The sequence below is a fragment of the Ochotona princeps genome, chromosome 4, assembly GCF_030435755.1.
Source record: "Ochotona princeps isolate mOchPri1 chromosome 4, mOchPri1.hap1, whole genome shotgun sequence".
Classification (NCBI taxonomy): Eukaryota; Metazoa; Chordata; class Mammalia; order Lagomorpha; family Ochotonidae; genus Ochotona; species Ochotona princeps.
The window spans coordinates 87,077,803-87,103,120 of NC_080835.1; the positions used below are offsets into that span (position 1 = coordinate 87,077,803).

General features: G+C 35.6%; 1 protein-coding gene across 1 annotated transcript in view; it reads right to left on the bottom strand.

The window, feature by feature from the left end:
* CNTN5 (contactin 5) overlaps positions 1 to 25,318 on the bottom strand; it is a 394,493-nt gene that overhangs the window by 53,776 nt on the left and 315,399 nt on the right. Inside the window, exon 7 of the mRNA XM_058663995.1 lies at positions 2,376 to 2,478. Coding sequence (XP_058519978.1) covers positions 2,376 to 2,478 — 103 coding nt within the window. The remainder of the gene's footprint in view (positions 1 to 2,375; positions 2,479 to 25,318) is intronic.

A 25,318-nucleotide genomic window follows, 5' to 3' on the forward strand; every position in this document is an offset into this window, starting at 1 on the left:
CGAACATGTTTAACATAATAATATGCTGGAAGGAATTAACTCATGTCCACATATTGTCTTTGATTCTTTTCTTTGACTAAGACAGCAGGTAGCCTTTGGCTAGCAACACATCTCTTCGTAACATGTTTCTTCTTCTAGTAATTATGATATTTCATATAAAGGATATCAAATGGACAGAGGATCCCTTGACTGAAGGGAGTTACTTTCCTTTAAATTTGTTTATTTTGGAGATAAGTAGAAAAGAAGGAATAGAGAAGATGAAAAGAATCTCTTTAACGAAGAGAAATGATTGCCTATTGCATCCTATGGAGAACGAGAGGCACTATAAACAACAATTCAGCATGTTTTAGGGCTACCAAAGGCAGCCACATCTAACTTACTAGATAAGTCTGCCTGGAGGAATATTCTATATTGTTTGTTTTCTCTACAAATCAAGTTTTTCTAATTTGTTTTACAATGAGACTTCCTTTTGATTATGGCTTTAATAGAAATTCTGGCATTTGACAGTAATTTAACTACAGGATATATTTAAACCTTTGGCAATGAGTCAGAATGTATTTTGCCTTTATAAGGATTGGACTTCTTACATGGGACATTTTCAGGCACAGCATGTGCAAATGGTAAGAATCACAATTTTTAGAATATGTTTTTTCATTTTATGAACTGGACTAACCTCTTTCAGTTTGCAAGATATCCTCAGAATCTCCCAAAGTCCTCCTAGATTCATTTTAAGTTGGTGAAATATATTTCTACCTAGGGATATTAAGTTAGACCACATAATAATATTTATATGGCTTTAAGACTATATGATCATTTTTCTACTTAATTTAACATAGAGTGATATGAATATTGCTCCAATCAGTCTTGAAATCAAAGTACATGGAAGTTACTATGTTCATCCCTAAAAAATCCAGTAAGTAACTGTATTTTCTACATATTTACTAATAGTTTTCTTACCCACAGCCCAAATCTACTATTATAAGCACATTTATGTAGCACATATTATCTCCAAATACTTTATAGTTATGCTGCAGAACTTAGATCACTGCAACTGAAGTTAAATTATTACTAATTCTAATAGAGACACATTTCTGCAAATTGGAATTATAGAGTCTAGAAAAGACCTTGAGGTTTTATCATCCTTAAAAGTAAAGCAACAAGTTCTTAGTGTGGCCAAATGGGCCAAACTGGAAACCATAATGCTAAGGGAAATGAGCCAATCCCAAAAGGTCAGATACCACATGTTTGCGTTAATTTAAGAGGATATGATGTTATGTAAAACATGTTATTTTATGTATATTATATGTTGTGTATAAACTAAAACTGAATTGACAATGAGGTGATCACAGAAGATGGTTAAGAAATTGCAATTGTTTTTAACATATTGGTTACTCAATACTATAACTATTACTTACACAATGAAGTTAATTGTTGCTGAGGGTATGTTGGAGCCTTATTTGATCGGGTTGATAATCTGATGGTTCTGCCCTCGGACCAGACAGGGTCTCCCCAGGAAGCTGAGGAACTAGACTGGACTATAAGATGTTGGACTCTATGTTTAGTTTATGTTTGCAAAGAAGGAATCTCAACTGTACTTGATCAGTGGATATGCAACAAGGTGGAATCTTCCACATGGGGGGAGGTCTGGGGGGAGGGCGGGGGGGAGGGGTGGGGTGACTCCCAGTTCCAACGAAACTGTATCACTAATACAATGTAATCAATGAATAAAAAAAATTAAAAAATGAATTTTCACTAAAAAAAAGTAAAGCAACAGCACTGTTTAAAATAAATCATTATATTCTAATCAAATAGAATCAAAATCCCACTCCTACTTTTGATCTCAGTATCCATATTGTAAACAGCGATGACAAGTGGCAACATATTAGGAGATTTAAAGCATCAGCAATAGAATCATTAAGCAACAGACATTCAGGGGTGTGATATAAATCATCTTTGAATTCAGGAATGATTACATATTGTGCATATTGACAGCTAATGCTGCTGTTTCTCTTTCAACAGGCACTGAAACCATTCAGCTTCTTCACTGCAACTCTCATCCTTATGATCTTTATGTCTTGTCTTAAAATAATATCACAATTTGCATCATACCCAAGAGAAGCAGATAGAACTCGTTCCTGTTTTTTATAATTGCTGATTAGAATTTAAGGATGATTTTGTAGTCTTAAGTCTTAGAGAAGTTATATTCTCATTAATATAGCAAAATTACATGCATGCTGTTTATAAAAATGACAAGAAAACTGTACTGCCAGCCTGGGTCACCTGAAACAATGAAACTTGAAACATAGGATCCAAAAATAAGGCACGCCATATTTTAATAAACAATTGTATCTAATTATAGAAGAATATGTACTTACTTGCCAAGTGCAAAGCACTCCATCTTAACAGTTGTTCCCTTAGCAGCTGTAACTGTGAATGGAAAATGGACCTCAATTTTCGGCTCATATTCTCCCATCACACCTGGGAAATAAAAAATAAATAGTGTTTAAGCATAAATGAATGTCACAATTTCCTTCCAATCCTGAAGCTACTACTTAGAAATCACTGTTTGGGTTGCTGAAGTCTATTTGCTGGTTGTTACATTTTTTGATATGATGAAAGTAAGCAGGCTCAATAACTAGGATGAAATCCTAGTATTAAGAATGGGCTGCCTCTATATTTGATCCACTTTAACTAGTACTTGTTGAAAGGCATCATTTAATTACTGATTATTCTTCAAAGGAAATAAATAACTATGAACATTCACCCTGTCACATAATTGTTTACTTTTTAAAATGATAAAAAGCCAAAAATTATATTGTCAAAGATATTCTAATTAAATCAACATATTTATTGAATATACCAAGAGATTTTGAAAATTATTTTAATTACAAAGAACTACAGACTATGACTTGAAACAAATATATTTAACAAATATTTCCAAATGATTATCTTAAAACAACTGTATTTTCAACAAATATATTCCTAAAGAAAGAAGCAACATAGGAGGAAATATGGGAGGAAAGTTATATATTATAATACAAAATAGAAAGTGATGAATGGCATGAATGAGATATCTCTAGTGTTAGATTGAAAGCATTAAAATATAGATGGGACCTGGAAGTAGAGAAAATAAAGAAAAGAAAGCAAATGGAGCCATTGATTTAAAGGGATGTGAAATCAGCAAAAATAGTAATCCATTTTTTAAAAGGTCATTTTTATTATTTTCCATGATAAAGTTTTGTAGGTACATGGATTCCCTCCTTTCTATTCCCCATTTTACTCTCCCACTTTCCCCGCATATTATCACAGTAGTATAGTCCTTCAATACTGTACTATATACTAAAACCAGTTACAAGTTAAACATTCTGTTACATAGTTGCTTCATGACATTGTTGGTATAGGCAAAGGTAGAAAATATAGTATCATATTGTTAAGGTGGTATTTAACTGTTTCACTGCGAGTCTTCCTTTTATTTGGGACTACAGATGTCTACTTCACTGTGCCTTGAATTCCTGGTATGCTAGTCTCCATTACATAGTTCGTCTATGAGAATATTTGTACATACTTGTTTTTCTAGCATGTTGGAATGTGAAGGAGTACTAATGCGTACATTTGTAATTACAACCAGAGTCTAAAAAACAGAGGACTTGATTATCAGAGTAAGAGATTCAAATTCAAATGTTATTTTGTAATCAATTATGCAATTTTATTTTTTATAATTAAGCAGTAGTGTTTTGATTTGCTGATGTATGATTAATTAGAATCAGAGTAAAGGTAAGGAATCTGAGTCAGAGATCAAGTGGCTGGCCCAAGGTGCTATGCTACAAAGATCTGTTGATGGAAACAGATCAAAAGCAGCATTTTATGACCTGAAGTCATATTTTTTTCTTAGTAGTACTTTATCAAGGTATTTTGTTAGTACTATTTTATTGAACTATTTTCTTAGCATTACTTTATCGAGGCGCTTCAGCAAAACGGTCTAGGCACACCACATGTACTATATTAATCATTGATTATCTGCCATGACTATGTGGTTTATCTCAGCTGCAATTTTTAATATTTCAAGTCATAGGAAACTGAACTTGTAATTTATTTTGTTGAGCAAGGTTTGATGTTGAGAGGAAACCAAATCAGTCCCCTAAGACACTTGGTTGCAATTCAAAACATTTGGCTTGTCTCCAGGCAAGGTCACTCTTTGATCCTTAGATTGCTCATGTGTTGAGCTCAATATTATTCAGTGAACACAGCAATACATCTTCATCTCTTTCCCTGCACCAGTCTCCCTTGGCTTACTTCTCTGCCCTACTTTAGAATTACATGACATTTGGAGATTACCCCAAATTACTCTAATTCCCCCAAAACAGAAGCCTTCAAAGGAAGCACAGATTACTTTCCTTCCAGGTCTTTATGGTTGTGGGTTTATTTATTTATGTATTAGTTAGCTTTGTTTTATGACACAGATTAATAGCTCTGAGATTTCCTGTTTTTCTTCTCAAATTCCCTCTCCTCCCCATGTTTTCCCCTCTAGTTTTACAATGGGTGTCTATTTATTTCAATTACTTACAAAAATCCAGGGTATTTTCCCTAAGCAGAATGCAATTTAAAACACCATTCTTCCAAGCATGTTACAAAATGGGGAACCAATGATTTCTGAAAATTTGGGTACTTAATTAGAATTTTCTAGAATGGATCAAAAGCTAAGCCTAAAGGCAAAGAGGTTTTTTTTTTTTTCACATGTACAAGGAACTGTGTATTTTAATAGTGATTTTATATACATTAGAGACTTTCAATGCTGAGTTTTTCTTGAGTGTAATTTTTATCATGCTACTTGTCAATAAGATCAGAGGGTAGAAGATTAGCATGTTGAACAAATGGGATCTGGAGGGCTAAAATCAGATAGTTAATTGGTAATTAACAAATCAATTATGCAGCCTAACAAGAAAGAAATTAAAATATATGTGTGTGTTTTATATATATATATATATATATACAGGCAAATACATGTGTGTGTATGTATGTGTGTGTGTATATATATATACACACACACACACATAATCATAAGCCAGATATGGGCTTATTTCCTAATTGCATTGGGGATCTATTTAATCTTCTTTGCACTATTTTTTGGGGGTGTGGTGGTAATTTTTACCTATTTCATTGGCAGATGGAGAGAGAGACAATATAGTTTGCAAAGATGTTTTAAATCACTTTCAAAGGCCTGCTGTCATCATGACTAGGCTAAGCCGAAGCAAAGAGCCAACAACTCTATCCAGGTCTCCCAAGTGAACGACCTTGAGCCATAATTTATTGCCTTGCAAGATGTGTTAACAGGAAGCTGGATTTGAAGGAGAGTAGCCTGGAATCTAGGCAGGACACTGATATGGGATGAGGCTGTCCCAGGCACTGGCTTATCTGACCACACAACAAAGCACACACTATTGATCAGTTATCATACAATAACAGCTATAACACATTTCAACTTATACTTCTGTCTCACATTCATCATAATTATTTCTTTTTTTTAAGATTTTATTATTATTGGAAAGCCAGATATACAGAGAGGAGAGACAGAGAGGAAGATCTTCCTTCTAATGTTTCACTCCCCAAGTGAGCCGCAACGGGCCAGTGCGCGCTGATCCAAAGCCGGGAACCAGGAACCTCTTCCGGGTCTCCCACGCGGGTGCAGGGTCCCAAAGCTTTGGGCCGTCCTCGACTGCTTTCCCAGGCCACAAGCAGGGAGCTGGATGGGAAGTGGAGCTGCCGGGATTAGAACCAGCGCCTATGTGGGATCCCGGGGCATTCAAGGCGAGGACTTAAGCCGCTAGGCCACGCCGCCGGGCCCATCTTCATAATTATTTCTATAATTTCTTACATCATGAAATCCTTAGGAATTTGAACAAATGAATTGGATGATATTTTTTCTCATGTGGTGACTAGTGACAGTTTCTATGTTATGACTGCTCTGGATGTTAAGTATATTGTAATCAAAATACTAGACTAGGAAGACTTTAACAGTGATGGTAGGAAAGGACCCAAAATAAAGTGATATATTCATTTTGTTCCATTTTTACATGCTGTACCTTTTGGCAGTAAATATAAATTCCAACAGAATACAGAAGATGTAAGTTATACAAATCCTAATAAAAGAGGACAGATAAAACGAGAAAGGTTCAGCTATTTTGGGAAATGAGAGGAAGGAGAAATTACTGGGAGAAATTGATGAAAATGGAATTGCTATCACTTTAGTATGACAGTGAAAGTAAGATTAACAGATTGGTGATAGGATTTGGTATTATCAGTAAGAAGAAAAAGTAGAAACGAGGTAAAATTTGAGTATTTTATTCAAAATTAATTTTTTAATATTAATGCACTTTTAATCAATTTAAAAGGCAGAACAATAGAGAGAGAGGGAGCGAGGGAGGGAGACAGAGAGGGATGTGTTGCATCACAGTGCACGCCCTCATTTCTGAATTTGATTACACCAAATATGAAAGAATAGTGAGAAACAAGTTTCAAGCGTATGTTGGTGCTGGATGATAAATGTTACCTACTGACATCATATTCTATTAATCAGATACCTCAGCAATGGCTTAATAATTTTGCCTGAAATATAGTTGGAACAGTTATCCGTCATTATTTAGAGATTAGATCTGAAATTATTATATTTATTATCACCAGTGATTTCAGGTTGATTATAAATGTAACGAACATATACCCAGGATAAACATCAAAGGCAGAGCCATATGAAATATAATGTACATTGAAATATAATGTACATTGAAAGGCATTAAGCTACTGAATGAAATATATTGGAAACTAAAAAAATGTCCTAAGTGCATGTAATACCAGATTCCCACATTATTTTAATTTTATATTACTTGATATTCAATTATTTTTCAACAGTTCTAAGTATTTATTATTGCCTTTAAGAACCTGAATATAGTTACAGTCACTGTACTGTGTAAGAAAAAGTCCAATTAAAGTAATCACAATAACAATTATCACAGTGAAAACATGATAAAGATAAATGATTAACTAGAGCACATTATGCCTCAAAATATTGTACCATGTTTAATATGCCATGGTACTCAACATCTCACAACATATTGAAAATCATCATGTGATTTGTAGGCAAATGATGCAAGTTCCAGGTCCAGACCTGGCTCGATGTAAGCATTTGTGTATTTATGGCACTTCTCTGGATCCCTATTTTCTTCCATACCATAAGAGTGTTGTAGGTTTACATAGCTGTTAGTATGATAGGGACCATATATATCTATATATCTTACTACAATCAAATAAAACTGAGAGTCACAATCTCTTGAGTTAGTCATTTATAAAATATTATGGCCCAGCGTGGTGGCCTAGCAACTGAAGTTCTTGCCTTCCATGCACCGTGATCCCATATGGGTGCTAGCTCTAAACCCGGTGACCCTGCTTCCTATCCAGCTCCCTGCTTGTGGCCTGAGAAAGCAGCTGAGGATGACCCAAAGCCTTGGAACCCTGAACCAGCGTGGGAGATGTGGAAGAAGCTCTTGACTTCTGGCTTTGGATCGGTGCAGCTCTGGCCAATGTGGCAACATTGGTAATGAATCAGTGGACAGAAGATCCTCCTCTCTGTCTCTCCTCCTTTCTGTATATCTGACTTTCCAATAAAAATAAAATAAACCTTTTAAAAAAATATTCATGTATTTTCTTCTTTTCAATTCCCTAATAAACTATTAATAAGTGAAATTTCATGAGACTGGATATACAGACAGGTTTTTACTGCTATAAGTCACTTTGTAAATAAAGGAAGAGAATAATTTCCTGACAAGAAGCAAAAGATAACTTGTGCTGTCAACCAATAAATACACCATTATAAGTACTGTTTACATAGAAACATTGAGAAAACCAGAGTTTTATCATTAGGAGAACATATTGTCCATTACTAGCACATATATTCTGAAAATCAGAGAAGTCATTAGAATTATGTTCCCTTCTGAACCATCAAGAATAAATTGATCAAGAATCTTCTGCACACTGAAGTTACTTTCCCTTGATTACTGAATTTTAAGACTTATTTTCTCCTGTTCTTTCAACTATGAATTAATGTGATGCACCCATTTTTCTCTACCATCTTTTGGGGGCTCATTCTACTTAGCAAAAAAGTATACACATAAGGCCTAAAGAAAGCAATTCGGTATCTTTTCTCAACACACTGTCTTTTGGTAGGATTAAAACAATGGTGGAGTATTAAGCTTGTAATTATGAAGTAGATTGAGAGTATGTGGAGCTGGCAATATGTCATAGTGGGTAAAGCTACTACCTAAAATGCCGGCATTCCATTCTGCTGCCAGTCTGAACACCACCTGCTCCACTTCCAGTTAAGCTCCTAGCTAATAGCCTGGGAAAGCAACAGAAGTTGGTCCTGCGATTCACGTAGGAGGACCAGATGATCTTCCTGGCTCCTGGCTTTGGACTTACTCAGCCCTGGCCAATCCAGCCACTTGGAGAGCGAACCAGCAGAATAAATATCTGTCTCTTTGTATACCCCTCTTTAACTCTTGCAATCATAAATAAAAAGCTTTAAAAAGAATTTTTTTCATAAAATTGAAAAAAATAAGAAGTAGGAGGAGGGTAGCTAATAAGTTAGTTACATGTTAAAACTATATATATATGAAATACATAAAATCTATGCTATTTGTATAAATTTATGTTAAATAGTCAATATGTTAGATAAAGCAAACTAAAATCTGATGAGTATTCTCTTTGAGTAATGTTTGTTGAGTTTTTTTACATGCTTAGTTTGTTTTCTCTTTTCATAAAATCATATGCACAAAGTTGTAGAAAATGCTTTGTATCTATGTTCACAGAAATAGAATCATTATGCTTGGTAGTAAGTCCAAACTTTGAAACTCTTATTGGCTTTTTTTTTTGCTGAAGGTTTCTTGGACTTTGTGACATGGGCATGTATGCATGTCTGTGTGTCTCTGTGTGCTTTTGTCTATGTATGTAGGGATTAGAGCTCTTAAAGTATTTTTTTAAAGAAACTCTTGAAACTTGCCAAAAGTTTTAGCATGTTGATTTTTACAGGTTGTCACCGACACCTACATGAATGTGATTCAGAACATCGAATTTCGTATTGAATAATCTACAGTTCTCATTTCAGCAGCTCCCAAATGCTTATCTGAAAGCTGACATGGGTCTAGCAATAATGGGATAATGGCCATTCCAACCAGGAAAAAAATGAAACTAAAAGCTTAATGATTCCAAACATTGTGTTAATACTCCTTGAGTAATTAGGTGTGCTAAGTCTTTAAGTATTCTTTGTGCATCTTCCATCTTAATCCAAGTGAGTTCTTTTCATGTGTGATTTAACTAGAAATTGTGATTTCTTCATACTTCATTCAAACATGTATATATGCCATAATGTTTTCCCATGGGAAAGAATAAAGGACAAGGCTTTGTAATTTGTTGGATTTTATTCAGTGTGTTAGACAAGTCTATTCTACAAGAAACTGAAGGAATGCACTAGGATACAAATGAAGGTTACTAGAAGCCAATCTGAGATTTAAACATGTTTCGCATGCATAAATACACACACACACACACACACACACACACACACACAGCCATCATCTGGAAGATAGAAAATGCTCCCGGTAGATGGTAAACTGCATGATAGTGGAGTCACTTTACTGGGGAAGAAATGAAAGCAACTCCACCGACTGAGATTCTTGTAAATATCTAGACTGGGCTTTACTCTCCCAGTCTTCGTTCCCTTAAAGTTATTCCACAGTTTGGGCTCCGATTAATGTCTAATATCTCTTTTTCTCTTGTCATGTCTTATATTTCCTCATAGTCAAAATCCTTCACTCAAGGATCATTTGAACATCTCTGTTCTTTGTATCTAACAGAAAACTCACCAGCTAGCTTTTGATTTTCCAGATTTTTATAATTCTTTGGAGCAATTGTTTGCTCCAGAAAACTTTCTTACCCTTAGTTGCCTAGCCGTTCATAAAATCATCACAAAGAATTCAGAGACTTAAAATAGCCTTGAGAAATTAGTTCTGCCATTTCAGTTGATCAGCTGCCTGTTTGCATAACTGGCAGAACATGACAAATGCGTTGTTTTAAACTATTGTTTAAAGTGTATTTTTACATTTTAATCTGCATGGATTGTTTTTATAATGTAGTCTTGTTATTTAGAATGCCAGCTTTCCTGCTGTTACTGCTCACATTTGAGACATTAAACATAGCAACTTCTGACTTTCTCTGTAAACAGTTCCTCACATATTTAGTTTTACGAACTCTCACTGATTTCAAAGGGTTTCTTCAAAGGGGAAAAGTTTCCAGAGGGAAAGTGATTATTATCACAGCCTCATCAGAAGTCTTGATGTGCATTAAAGTTTGCAGATGCAACAAGGAAGGAAGGAAACAGTGAGAGAACACCTGCTAAATTCACACTCTTTGTATATGAGTAAAATGCCATTTAAATCTTACAAAAGGTATATATGATTTTCTCATTTTAAATAAGAGAAAATGGGATGTTGTACACTTAATACATAACTCAATTTCATCGAGCTATTGACTATCAGATAAGAGGTTTAATGTCAGGCAAGAAGTATAAACCTAAGTCCATAGTAATTTATTTTAAAGGCAGAGAGAGGGCAACATGGTAAACAGGGAGCAAAGGGAAGTATTAAGGGAAGGGAGAAAGAATGAATGAGAGAATAAGAATAAATCGGAACTGCTCTATTGGTTTACTCCTTACATGACCAGCAACTGGTGTTGGATGAAGCTGAAGCTAGGAGCTGGGAAATCTGTCTCTACCTTCAACTAGCAGGGAACTGGATTGACAATGCTGGAGTCTGGACTGGAGTTGGTGGGACCCTGATAGGTTTGGGAGTTCCAAGTGGGGGTTAACTCCTGCATCACAATGTCCACTCATCACTGAAGAAAGAAGTCACTTGCCCTCACTGTTCTTTTTTCAAAATTAAACCATCATTTATAAAGTGAACAAATCTCACGTATTTCACACGTACAGATTTGGCAGTGTGATACCTCTCAAGCTATTCTCCCTTCTGCTTATTCTGTGATCCACCCTTCTTTTTCTTCTTTTTTATTTTCCTTCTTAAGTTTTACAGTAAGATTTCAATTTATTTTATAATCAAAGGCTTAACCCATCCACTGAAAACTAATTCAACAGTTGTAAGTGAAAACCACTCTTCCTTAAGAATAAAGGCAAAAACTATAAACGATAACCAAATCTCAAAATGTCAATTTTGCTCGTATATATTTCTCTACTCTGCATATTAGTTAACAGAAAATTACTACTCTCCTTTCATCCCCATGGAAACTTCCTGTGGTTTGCAAAGCACTAATTAATTTAGTCATCAAAGATTTGTAGACAACTAAGCTCTACCTCTATTACTTTTTTAGGAAAGTTTCTTTCCCACTTTTCCCATTTCCCCCAGGTTAACTTCTGCCTCTGCCTCTCTCTCTTTGATATATTCATTATCCTCCATATTGTTTCTTTTTTTTTTGTGAGATTAACCACAATTATAACCAATTGTGCAATCTGATTATGCACCTATCTCTTGGTTCAGTACCAGTTTTCTAACCTACAAACTAATACTGTTCATAGGCTATATTATTTTTACCTTTCCATCATAAACAGTGTCTGAAAAGCAGACAACTTTGCAAAGGTAATCTTTTAAAATATTTCATGTTTCCATTACGGAATCCTTGATTGTTAGCAATGTACAAACTATATAGTAGATGACATTGGAACTGAGACTATTTTATGTCTTTCATTCTTATTCTCTTAGTTTGAGAAAAAGTTAATCCTCTTATCTAGACTCATAAAAAACATATTTTATTAAATTAGTGTGTCATGGTCATATGATAGTAAAACAAATTTTAAAAACAGATAATGTCTCTATTTCACTCTATCAATTGGTTGGCAAGTTCCACCAAATTGATTTTCTAATATCTTTCTCATCCATTTCTTTATTCCATTCTAGTCATCCTTGTTTCACTTTACTTATTCTTTTAGTTTTCATTGGAAAGGTAGAGAGTCAGAGACACAGAAATCTTTTCTACCCATGGATTGACTTCGCAAATGCCCATGGAAGCAAGGCAAGGTCAAGCTGAATCCAGGAGCCTGAAACTCAATCCAAGTCTCCCGCATGGACACAGGGACACAGGCCTTGTCTGAGCACCTGCTGGGTCTCAGCTTGCGTATCAGTGGGAAACCAGAAAGAGAAGACTCAAACTCTGGCAATCAATATGGGAATGTAAATATTCCCTAAAGAATATCAGAATCACTATACCAAACACTTGATTCCCTTAGTGTAATTTAGTTTCCTTTATATCCAGTCAATTCGTTTTGATAATATGAAGACCTTCAGTGACCTTTGCAGGAGTGTTATTTAATACACAGGAAAAGTATTTTTTAAAAGCAATATAGACATGGGAGATAAAGTTGGATAACTTTTAGGAGCTTCTTTTTTTAATAGAAATAGAATGGGAACTTGATAGGGTGATGTATTGAAGGTTCACTTTTAGGATAGTTAATATTTTAGTAGGTTTGCAGATGAGAACAATTCAGTACAAAGATAAAATTCATATTTCTAGGGTGAATAATTACTGAAGGGAGCAATTACACAAATTTGATCCTTATGCTCTTAATATAGCAAATAAAGAATCTCTCACCAGTGACTCTGTTACACAGCATTTCAAATGATGTCTAACCTGTCCCCACCTAAGGCTCTGCTCTGCTGTTCCTTCATCGTCTCTTGGGAGTAATACCTATCAAGACTGAAATGCCTACTGAAAAGTTGGTGCTGGTCCCCACCCACTCTTCCGTTTTCTTGGAATTACCCCGCTCTTGGGAACAGGCATACCCCTACATTCCATCTATAAAATGCGCAGCCTGGTGAAGGACTGGACTCCTGGTGTGTGTTCAACTCCATCAACACTGGCAGTCAGTCACTCTCTATTGATTTAGTTCCCTCTTTGATAATAAATCCAATTTTGTTGTGGATTTCTAAACCTTCTCTTCCTCAATCCTGCATCTGTTTCCTAACAATTGTAGAGAAGACAGGAGAGAGAATGCAGCACCCTACTAAGAACTATCAAGAATTGTTCCTTTTTATAAGAGGTAATGTAGCACATGGAGAAATAGGTATGAATAGGGCGTTACATTGGTGATATAAAGATTAATAAGATTATAAATTTTAGATAAAACCTGTAGTTAAGGTTGTTTTTGCTATCTATAGCCAATTGCAATAGATACAGCTGTGAAATGAATACAACAAAGGCTAAGTTTTACTGAGTATATTATGATATGATGCTGCAGGGCCAGGGTTGAGAACATAGAGAGGAGCATAAGTGACTATGAAACTTAAGTTAGTAAAAGAGGCGGTATGTGAACACATGAAACTGTGGTGTATTAGGAGATAGTGGGTAAATCAAAGGAATGATTGATGTAGAGGAGTTCAAGAATTATTCGAGTAAAAAGCACTAAAACTATTTGGACTAAATAAAAATTGTGAAACACACACTGCTTGGGCCCATTGCAGTGGCCTAGCGGCTAAAGTCCTCGCCTTGAACACGCCCCGGGATCCCATATGGGCACCAGTTCTAACCCCGGTAACCCCCCTTCCCCTCTTCCCATTCATCTCCCTGCTTGTGGCCTGGGAAAGCACTCAAGGATGGCCCAAGGCCTTGGGACCCTGTACCCACATGGGAGACCTGGAGGAAGTTTCTCACTCCTGGCTTCGGATAGGTTGAGCTCTGGCCCTTGTGCTCACTTGGAGTGTGAATTACTAGAAGGAAGATCTTCCTCTCTGTCTCTCCTCCTCTCTGTATATCTGACTTTGCAATAAAAACAAATAAATCTTAAAAAAAAACATACACTGCTTTCCTTGAAATCAAGATTTACATACAGAAGAAATGACAATGGCATGATTTAGGCTGCTAAAACAGAAAAGAGTGGCTGCAGTGAGTCAGAGGATGAGTTCACAGGATTCAAGGAGGCAGAAACTTAAAAGACCAAGGCAAGGATGGATCACTGAACTGAACATGTTGCTACGACGGTGGTAAAGACAAAGACTGAATTGGGGGAAAGAGATTATTGCACTTAGGTTTATGACAACTACTAAAAAGCATGCCATGTTTTTACTCACTAATGTATAAACTTCTTACACTTTTTACACAGACTTCAATGACCTACTCAAGCTCTTTCCAGTGCTTCTTTTCACCCTCCTTTTCATCCATTCGATACTTTGTGTAACAACAATCCCGAATTTCATTTAGCCTTAACTTTCCGATTATCATTTATCCTTAACAGAGTATAAAATTTCACCAAAATCTTTGTTTAAAAAGATCTTAGTATGTCCCATGCATGTTAAAATTCAGCCACCACTAAGCTTCTCTTCCAGTTATAGTCCTTTAAAAGATAATGGAGAGTACATGATGGAAACAATATGGACATAATAGTATTACCCACTTCCCTATACCCGCTGAACCTTTTTTTTTTTGTTCTTTAACCATAATTAACTATGTAAAGATTGTCAACAAAACAATAAAATAGGTTAAAAATAAAAAAGATAATGGAGAGAAAAGAGCCTCTTGCACTGAAAACCGAAACCAAAAAGCACAACCTTGTAAGACTCAATAAATCTTGTCCTTTTTCATATTTTATACTTTACCTATAAAATATATTTTATATTTTTATAGCAATTAGTTATACTTTATTTTATGATATACATATTCTACCATAATACTTATGTAAAGTCATTTTAATTATCTTATTGATCCAGTTCATTATCATATATGATGATATCACATCATATCATCACAATCAAGCCCTTTTTGATTATTAATTCTAGTCAAATTATAGTATCTTCATCCTTTTAACCCCAGGGCATTATATGCAAACTTTCCTTTGTGTACGACTCTCTCCATAATACCTTTCTCTACCTGCCTGTCAGAAAGAAATGTAGGTTTTCTCATATCGCTCCCATTTGGCCTTCACTGCACAGCAGAAAAACAGAATTTGGCATAGTGTCAACATATTTCTTTCTCTGAAAATCCTTTGAAGATTTGAGATCAAAACTCTAAATCTGTTTGTCTTTCCTTCCTATTTCTACAGTTATTGTGTTCAACTTCAAAGTGACAACACACAAAAAAGCAGCCAAATTATTTTGCTAATTCCATTACTTAATAATAATTAAACTGGCTAACTATTGTTTTAAACCTGAATGTGAATCCCCTGGCATTGTATTCACCTGTCAGTTCTAAATTTCATGGCCTCTTGTCTCACAAATCTTTCATGCTATCCACAGAAACATTTTCCCTATGACCTATACTGAGCATGTAACTATAGCTTTTGCCTTTCATTGTAATTATTTTAACCTTTATTCTGCATTAGGTAAGCTGCCACTTAGCTTTCAAAATCATACCCAACTTTAGAAAATTAGGTTCACTCTCTTTTATTTTCTTTCAAGATTTATTTATTTTTATTAGAAAGTCAGATATACAGAGAGGAGGAGAGACAGAGAAGAAGAGCTTCCATCCCATGATTCACTCCCCAAGTGAGCCGCAACGGCCAGTGCTGCGCTGGTCCAAAGCCGGGAACCTGGAACCTCCCCCGGGTCTCCCACGTGGGTGCAGGGTCCCAAAGCTTTGGGCCATCCTTGACTACTTTCCCAGGCCACAAGCAGGGAGCTGGATGGGAAGTGGAGCAGCTGGGATTAGAACCGGCGTCCATATGGGATCCCGGAGCGCGTTCAAGGTGAGGACTTCAGCTGCTAGGCCACTGCACAGGGCCCTCACTCTGCTTGCACAGTGCTTAGTTCAAATCATTAGTTTAGTACATACTGTTACATTTTTAATGATGTTTACTGTGTGCCTTACTGCAGTGTGGTTTCTAACTATGAGACAATGAAGTTTATTCTTCTCTGAATCTAACTGCCTAAGCAGAGTTATTAACTTCACCTGGTTAAGCAACGCACTGTGGGCCCTGTTGTATTCCATGGTACCTAGGTTGCTGCCATTAGATACTTGGTTTTATTTTTGTATTAAAGTTTTGATTTCATATCTTGGATTATTTCTCATATGCATTTTCTAAAGTTCTTGTTTCAGAATGTTTCAGGAGCAAACCAAACAATTTCATAATATTTAATCTAATATTATTGTTTATATTGGAATGTTACTCCATAGACAGAATTTTAACATTCATTTCCTTATTCTTAACCACTGGTTTGCACAGCCTCATGGCTAGTTTATTTTCCTCTCAATTCATCCTGCACTATGACTCCAGAGTTGTCATTCTAAAATGGTAATTTTTATCATTTATTTTCTCAAGGAAAATCAGTGATTCTTCTTGTCTTTATTTATGATATTCAAGCTGTGTGCATTGGTATAGAAAGTCTAAAAAGATGCTCCAAAGCAAATCAATCCTTCAGCCTTAATATCTACTTTACTAGCATTAGTCTATTTTTGATGAGATGAACTATTTAAGGAATATTAGTAATGTGTTATGCTGTATGTCCCCTCAAATATTGCCCATTAGCAAAACTAGACTGAATTCCTTTACTCTGCAATTACCTTTAGCATCTCCGAAGTCCACAGTGATACATACATCCCATACAAAAACGTTCACCAAATACAGATGTCATCTGTACTAATCATGTTGTCTTACATCTTTTGTGACTTTACCTTGTGTTTCTCTAATGAGAGATCAATTGTTAATTACTAGAACTGCATCTTACACTTGGTTTTGGTTCAAATAAGTTCTGACCATGTTAAATTCTGCTCATACAGTCTGTCCTTATCTACTGTTAGCCACTGTTAAGAGCTAGTGTTTGAACTTGGAATGATGGCTAATTTTCAAAAACAGTAACATATATATATATATATTATATATATAATTATATATACATATATACCACTATTTAAGCCAGAGAGACATCATAAAGCATCTAGAGTTTTCCTCCAATCCTTATAGCAACTTTCAGATTTCAATATCATTTGGGAAGATTTTTGCATGTACTAGTTTTTAATTCTACACAAATAAATTCAAGTGAATATGACAGTAGATATATTTTCTAAACACATTAACTCACTAATATGGCAAAGTTCTGTTTATTATTCAGTTAAAATATTTGCCATAGACATTTACCAATTATGAAATGGAGAGTATTAATACAGGTTAAACCTATTAATTGTGATGAGTAAATCACACTTCCTTTAACAAAAGAGTATCTATTATCTTAGCAACACACTCAATACATCATTCAGTAGGAGGACAAAATACACAACAAATAATTTCCCAGTCAATAACTATAATTAATATATATCCACTATATATATATTCACTTGATTGGTTGGTTTATTGCATAAGTTATGCATTATATTGTCCTTCGTCAAATCTACTGGCTTTAAAAGTCTACTGACGGGCCCGGCAGCATGGCCTAGCGGCTAAAGTCCTCGCCTTCCACACCCTGGGATCCCATATGGGAGCAGGTTCTATTCCTGGCGGTCCCACTTCCCATCCAGCTCCCTGCTTGTGGCCTGGGAAAGCAGTCGAGGACAGCCCAAAGCATTGGGACCCTGCACCCACGTGGGAGACCCAGAAGAGGTTCCTGGTTCCCGGCTTTGGACCAGCACAGCACTAGCCCGTTGCGGCTCACTTGGGGAGTGAAACATCGGATGGAAGCTCTTCCTCTCTGTCTCTCCTCCTCTCTGTATATCTGACTTTGTAATAAAAATAAATAAATCTTGAAAGAAAAAAATACAAAAATAAAAGTCCTAGTGAAGTCAAGCTTTTGGTGATAAGCTTCAAATTCCAATGTAATCTATAAAGCCTTGTTTCTTCTTTCTGCTTCTTTAATCGTTCTTTCTATGGATAACTGAATATGTGAATTACTTTTCTAGGTAATCATTCACTTGTTTTAAGTAATACTTTTATATGATTCTAAAGCTAAAACAATAAAATAACCAGATCAAATAGAAGCATAGCTTGATTTCGTAGGTCATGTATTAATCACTTCTAAGTATGTAATGATAATCAATATTCAGTCTTTATGTTTATTGTGTGCCAAGAACAGACTGCTCGCCCTTTAGGTGTAACAGCTTCAATCTGCTAGAATTGGTCTGAACATTATTTTCATTTTAGTCTGAGAAAATTGACTCAGAAATGTGAAAATGCTAGAGTCCATAAGTTTTGAACTCCAGAAGGCTGACCTTAGAACCTGATATGTTCTCTACAATGCTTGATAATGAATGCAATATAATCTATGTATTCTGCAGCAAATGAGTTCTTCGGAGCCAAAGATCTATCTCCACAAACCACTGTAAATTATGATTTGCTTGTTATTTAACTTGCAAAACACTACCTAGTTCACAACAAAGGAGCTATTGGATTAACATAGCTCTTTGGATTCCAGATCTAGAAGGACAGACCCTTATGGTTAAGAAAATGAAGGCCCAGAACAATAGCTTAGTGGCTAACGTATTCGCCTTGTACTTGCCAGGATCCCATATGGGCACTTGCTGTAATCCCAGCAGTCCCGCTTCCTATCCAGCTCCCTGCTTGTGGCCTGGGAAAGTAGTCGAGACAGTCCAAAGCCTCCGGACCCAGCATCCATGTGAGAGACCGGGAAGAGGCTCCAGGCTCCCGGCTTTGGATCGGCTGAGCTATGGCCATTGAGGCCGCTTGGGGAGTGAATCAAAAGATTGGAGATCTTCCTCTCTGTCTCTCCTTCTTTCTATATATCTGACTTTACAGTAAAATTAAAGAAATGTTTAAGAAAGAAAATAAATAACCCCTATTGTTCCTGATACATAATCTGTGTCATAGATTCAAAACCAGTCTCAGACCAAAAATATGAAAGATGAAAGTGATTTATTTCAAATAGCTGTAATTATTTTTTGTAATTGTGTGCTTTCTGAGTATCTTTATGTATATTTTTCCTCTGTTTTGAACAGAATTCAGGCACTTAACATACTCTTTTTCTTCTTCAATACTGAAATCTCTTTGCACTTGTTCCTAAAGGCTCAATGAAGACAGGGTTCTGTCCTCTTGTACCCCAATGCATCAAACAGCATTTCTGTGCTCCTCACATTTGTGATGATTTCTTTTAATATGACCAGCACCCTGAGTTTTGCATTAGAACAAGAGCTCAATGTTGCTTAAGGAAAGTGAAACCCAGAAATACCCAATATGAGAAACACATTGAAAAAAATTAAAAGCTGTGCTAGATTCTTTACATTAATAATTATTCTTATCTTTACTCAATTGCAAAGATATATATTATATAAATAATTAATATATAATTAATATATATTAATATATGAATAATATATATGTTATATATATAAAATTACTGTAATGCAAATTAAGACTTTCAGGTATAAACAGTGAATCACATAGTTAAAATGTGGCATTCTGCTCAACTTTATCAATACATACGGTGAATAAATTCTTGAAATCATGGGAGCCAGTATTGTGATCGTTAACAATGTCTGTGTAATTTCATCTTCCAAACTGGCAAAGTAACTGCTGTACCTTTAGCCAGAAAGGTGTGTTGTATCAAGAAGAGGGAGAAGTTCTGGACAGTGGGGCTCCAATATTTGGCCCAAATCCTAGGAGTTCTATCTTTTGTATTGTCTTTATGTATGTTTTTTCTGAGTTTAGATTCTAAAACTTATCCTTCTTACTTTGTTTCTCTGTGTTTTCTTCCTTCAAAATTTCAAGTTCTTTAAAAGCTTTCTGAGTATGTCTCTTTAATTTTAATTAAAAAAAAGTATTTGAAGAGGCTGTGGCAGTGGTTGACTTGAGCTGTGGTCTAAATGTCTTGTATTACTCTAAATTTGAGATGACAGCAAACTATTAAATCAATGAGTAATAGAAATATTCTTTGAAATTCTGGGTTCAACTTAACCTTTCTTTTGTAACTAAACTTAAAAAAATAAGCTGATATTTCAAAATAAACCCTACATTTAAAGAAAAAAAGCATGCTGCAGTACTAAGTAGACACTACTAATTATTAAAAAGAATTAGGCTCTGTAGTCCCCTGATATTTTGATGGATAATTAACACACTATGCAGCAGACAATCTTATGTTCTCTATAGAGTAATTCTGTCATTCCCAAAGATCATTTCATAACCTCACTTCTCCTTGTGTGCGCTACTCCTTACACTGTATAATTTCATAAATTTGATTGCTCTTTCTTGGGGTGAATGTCAAACAGCATTCTCCACAACTTGTATTCCAATGAGAGATAAAAAATCAAATACTGATAATTTCTGTATGGCTTATCTCTAACAACCTCCTTTAAATTAGTTTCCCAGTAATACTGATGAAATCAATCCAAGACATTCTGTGTAGTTTGATACATTAAGAATTGTCAAGGAGGCATGACGCCAGAGCTTTCTCTGAGGATTACATCTGGAACTCCTCATCTTACTGGTGGTTATTGAGCCGTAGATTGTAAAAGGAGTGTGCTCTTTGGAAGAAGACAACCATGGTAATACCCATTTAAAATCACAGGTTCCTTAACTGTAACAAAAAGAAATTTCAGTTCAGCTGCTGTCCTGTAGTGGTGTCTGGATCAGACAGCATGTGGAATACTTCCAGTACAGTAGCAGGCACACAGAAAGAGTTCATCCCAATGGAGCCTTTCTTTTAAGGAGCTGCTATCATTCCAAAATGCTGAACAAAAAAGTTTATAAAACTAAGATGAACACATTGAGTTTTAAAATAATTTGAATAAAGAAAGAGATTATATGTCTGTTTTAAGGAACACAATGCATAAGTGAGTAAAAATTTGATTTATGACAAATATGCAAAATATCTTATTAGGGGCCAACCATGGTACAAACATTTATAAATATTACAGATTCATTTCCAGAAGACTTATTTTTCAAAGACTCAATATCCTGAATATTTTTTAAAAGATTAATTTATTTTTGTTGGAAAGGTAGATCTACACAGAGACAGAAAGACCTTTAGTCTGCTGGTTCACTCCCCAAGTGGCCACGATGGCCGGAGCTGAACCTATCTAAAGTCAGAAGCTAGGAGCTTCTTCCTGGTCTCCCATGGTGGTGCTGGGTTCCAAGACTTTTGGGCAGTCCTTGACTGCTTTACCAGGCCACAAGCAGGGATCTCCATGGGAAGTGAAACAGCTGGGACATGAGCTAGCACCCATATGGGATCCTGGTGCATGCAGGGTGAGGATTTAGCCACAAGGCTATGACACCAGGCCATAAATATTTTTTTTAACCCAAAATAATTTCAATATTATTGTACAATAATAGAAATATAAACATCTACACAGTTATTGAAAAATTGAAAGAAAACATGAGAATTAGAGCAAAAAAAATAAGGAAAGGAGTGATATGACTCACAAGGAGCTTATAACAAATTATTGAGTGATCAAAGAGAATCAGATACTTTTAGAATATCAATTATATAGGGCTGGCACTGTGTAGTTGAATGTTAAACCTCTGTCTTAGCGACAGCATGTTCATGTCCCAGCTGACTACTTTCTGTCAAGCTCCCTGGTAATGACCTAGGAAAGCAGCAGAGGTGGCCCACATGCTTGGGACCCATCACCTCCACAGGAGATCCAAAAGAAGGTCACACTTCTGGTCTTTGTACCAGTCCAGCTCTGGCCAGGTGGGTGGCCATTTGGGAAGTGAACCAGTGGCTTGGCAAGCCCTCTCCCTCTCTCTTTTTCTCTCCCTGCCCCCAACCACATGTAGCTCTACCTTTCAAATAAATTAATAAACCTTTAATAAAAGCTACACTGGCAAAAAAAGGAAAATAGGCATCTAATTAACAGAATATTTGTCTAAAAGATGAAATGAACCACATTAGCTATGGCAATTCAGTTATGAAAAAACTTTTTCCTGAATTACAAATAAATCTAAACTTCACTAATTGTAAATGCACTCCAAAACTTTGAATCACATAATTTTAAAATATGTAAGAAATAACCCACCGATTTTAGAAATACTATGGCTTTTGATAATGACACTAAAGTAGCATTTATTAAAACAAAATGTGAAAATTCCCTCATGTGACTGAACACAAAATGCCCCAGCGATACTTAGGAAAAAATTATTTTGTGCATATCCTACTGAGTCAGAATATCTAAGGGAAAGACAGTGGGGTCTGCATTTTCAGTTCAATGCTTTCCGATATGTTTCAGTTACATCCTTTATTCCACCTCTTGCTTAGAAACCATTTTGGTATAAAGAAGAAATTTTAAAATATGCTCAGGCCTATACCATTAAGGAAACCTTGGCCAGTGATGAATACAATGGTTCTCCACTGTACTTACATCTGAGGGGCATTGTGGTGAGTTGCACTTCCTAGAGTCTATAGGATGAACACAGTGTGTCTGCAGAGGTTAAGCTGCCTCTTTCTTTAGGTTTCAGTCTGCTTACAGGAAATATCACAAACAGAACAGCCTACTAGGTGAGCCCAGATGACACATCTGAGGACCTCAGTTCTGCTGAAATGGCTCAAGGTAAGGGTAGGTCTAAGACTGTATGCTTTTGGAAATTTACTAAAGAGCTCTGCCATTGAAGGTCAGCAAACACTTCTAAGGACACTGCAATCTAATAGGTGAGCAGCTCCTAGAGGTTCAGATGGCTTAGGGTGTCTAGGAGAATATGTAGTCTTACACCTTGGAAAGAGAGATCAGTGGGATTTCATTAGACCTATTGTGTTCCTGCTTGTTCCCTGGAAAGGAAGAGAAGAATGGATGTTCTCTGGATGTAAACACAGAAAGCGTCTTATTGATTAATTCACCTAACAATATCCAGAATGAAAAATGCTGGTGCTTAAGATGGTTCCAAGGACTCAACTGAATAAATTTGGATTTTGCCAAAATATTTCCACTTTTTATAAGCACCAAAGATTTTTCTGATGCAAATATTTGGGGTTAATATTACTCCATGCTGGCATGGAGGGTGTAAGTCAGAAATGCCATAATATGTAGGAACAGTGTTTTGTCAGCATTACTGAAATATTTTAGTCATGAGAAGTTACATGTTGGCAAAATGGAGTAGTCCTGGAGTTGAAGCTGGCGCTTGTTGATTATATTGTAAAGTATCTTAATTGGGTAAAGGTTTAATTAAAAAAAAACTTCCAATTTTCAGATGGTATTGAGCTCTACTAGGTATGAGACAAACATCAAGTTGATCAATTTAATTTGCATGAAGATATTACGTTGCTGTGTGGGTGGTATGAAAGTAGCAGATGAATCTCAATATGGACAAACATAAGGAAAATGTTCTAAGAAAAAATCCAAGCTATCCTTATTATATGGTAAATTTAGTCTGGTTTCTTCTAACAGTGTATGATCCAAGGCAACTTATTCAAATACCTGCAGGCAGTATCTCAAGAGAAAAGATGAATAACAAAAGTACTGAGGTCATAATATTTCTGGAATGGTTTTGGGATACAGAATGACTGATAGATAGTGATGGAATATAAAGCCCCCTGCAGTGTTGTTGTCCGCACTCATTCACCTTTGTCAAAATTTCAGATCTAGAGAGGAATTTGAAGTGTCACAATAGAAAACAGCAGCAGCAACAGCCACTGGAATAGCACCAGCAATAGCTTAGGAGAGTAATCACTAATTACAATGACTCACACATCCAACAGTGAAAGGCTGTGGAAACTGGTTCTTAAGGATGGGCTTTGTAGCAGTCTTTCCTGAAGCCTACTTTATAATCACACTTCTAGGAGTTTTCATTCATTAATTCTCACAGTATCCTATGACATGGGTAATCATGTTTTCTCCATGTTAAGATGAATTAAATTGAGGCACAAAAAAGTCTGTTTTGCAAGGTCAAGTAGATGGTAAGCAAAATTAAATTTGTGACCAATTTATGTTGAAATAAATTAGCAAAATGTACTCTGGTCTAAATCTGTGATATGATATCCTCCTAACAAAAGTACATTTTGTAGAAATTCTGGATTTGTGGTAAAGAAGGTGGTGCATCAGCCAGTTCCTTAGCATTATACTCCTTCTCTGCACTAGGGCCTCAAATATATAATAATAATAACAAATATAATAGGGCCTTTGGAGAGTGTGTTTTGGATAGGAATACCATTCATTTGTAGAAAAAAAAAAAGGAAGTTGAAAAGCATTAATCTGTGTGTGTGTTGTACAAGACTTCTAGAAGTGGAGTGAGGCAATGAATGAGAAGGCTTGTGTAGAAATCACAGGACTTGAAACTGCAGATGTGATCATGAAATGTGGATTCTAAATAAGACAAATATTTTTATTCGCTTTGTGGAAGACAGGTGATGTCAATAACTATACAACTACCAACTGAGAAAGATCACAGGAAGTTTGCAAATAGGAAAAACAAATAGAAACAGGAAAAATAGCTGTGTGTGTGTGTATACAAAAGTATAGAGTGGAAACATGAATAGAATACTGACAGTACATCTATATCTAAGAGAATTAGTTTTCTTACGTCTTTTTTGGAACAAACCCAAGGGTAACAATACACACACTGAGTGACAAACAGTTATGTGGATTGACAGATTTAGGACTAAAGATGAAGTATGAAAAAAGAGATGTAGTGAGAGGTTCAAACAGAATTGTTTGATAAACATGTTGCAAGGTAGAACACGGGAATATTTACAGATTTAAACACAGACTGCCAAGAGACAAATTAAGGATGATGAAAGCTGAGAAAATGCTGCTATGTCTGATTAACGAATCTTTGTCTACTTTTGAGAAACATTTGATGGTAATGAGGCTCAATGCCAGATAGGAGTTAAAATCAGAAAGGAGATGGAGCAGCATAGAACAGTCTCTCAAGAAATCTGTAAATTAGGAAGGAAGTCAGATTAAAAAATATTTGCCACTGTTGCAAATTTTTTAAATAAAAAAAAAACTCAAGATCATTTCTTATTTCTATATTAACAATGATAGCTTCACTGTTAACAATGCCAGCTATCAAAAGTTGATGTCCTCTACGGACTGCTTTCCTAAATTACAAGGACATTTTTCATATGAGAAACCAGGAAAAAGATTGAACTACTGGTATGTATACTTCATACATTTTTGTTGTCAATTTGTAAATTTAGTAATTAAATAGAAATATTTAAATGTTATTAAGATATTTAATACACTGAATACACACATTATTTTTTTGAGTTCTTATCTCCCAAGGTAAAAATCCACATTTTAAAATGAGTCGACTTGAGGAGCAACTGAATTGTAGGAAATGGCTGATTTTAAATGACATCTAAGCAAATGTATTCATCTTACTCAGAAATTATCCAACAACTTT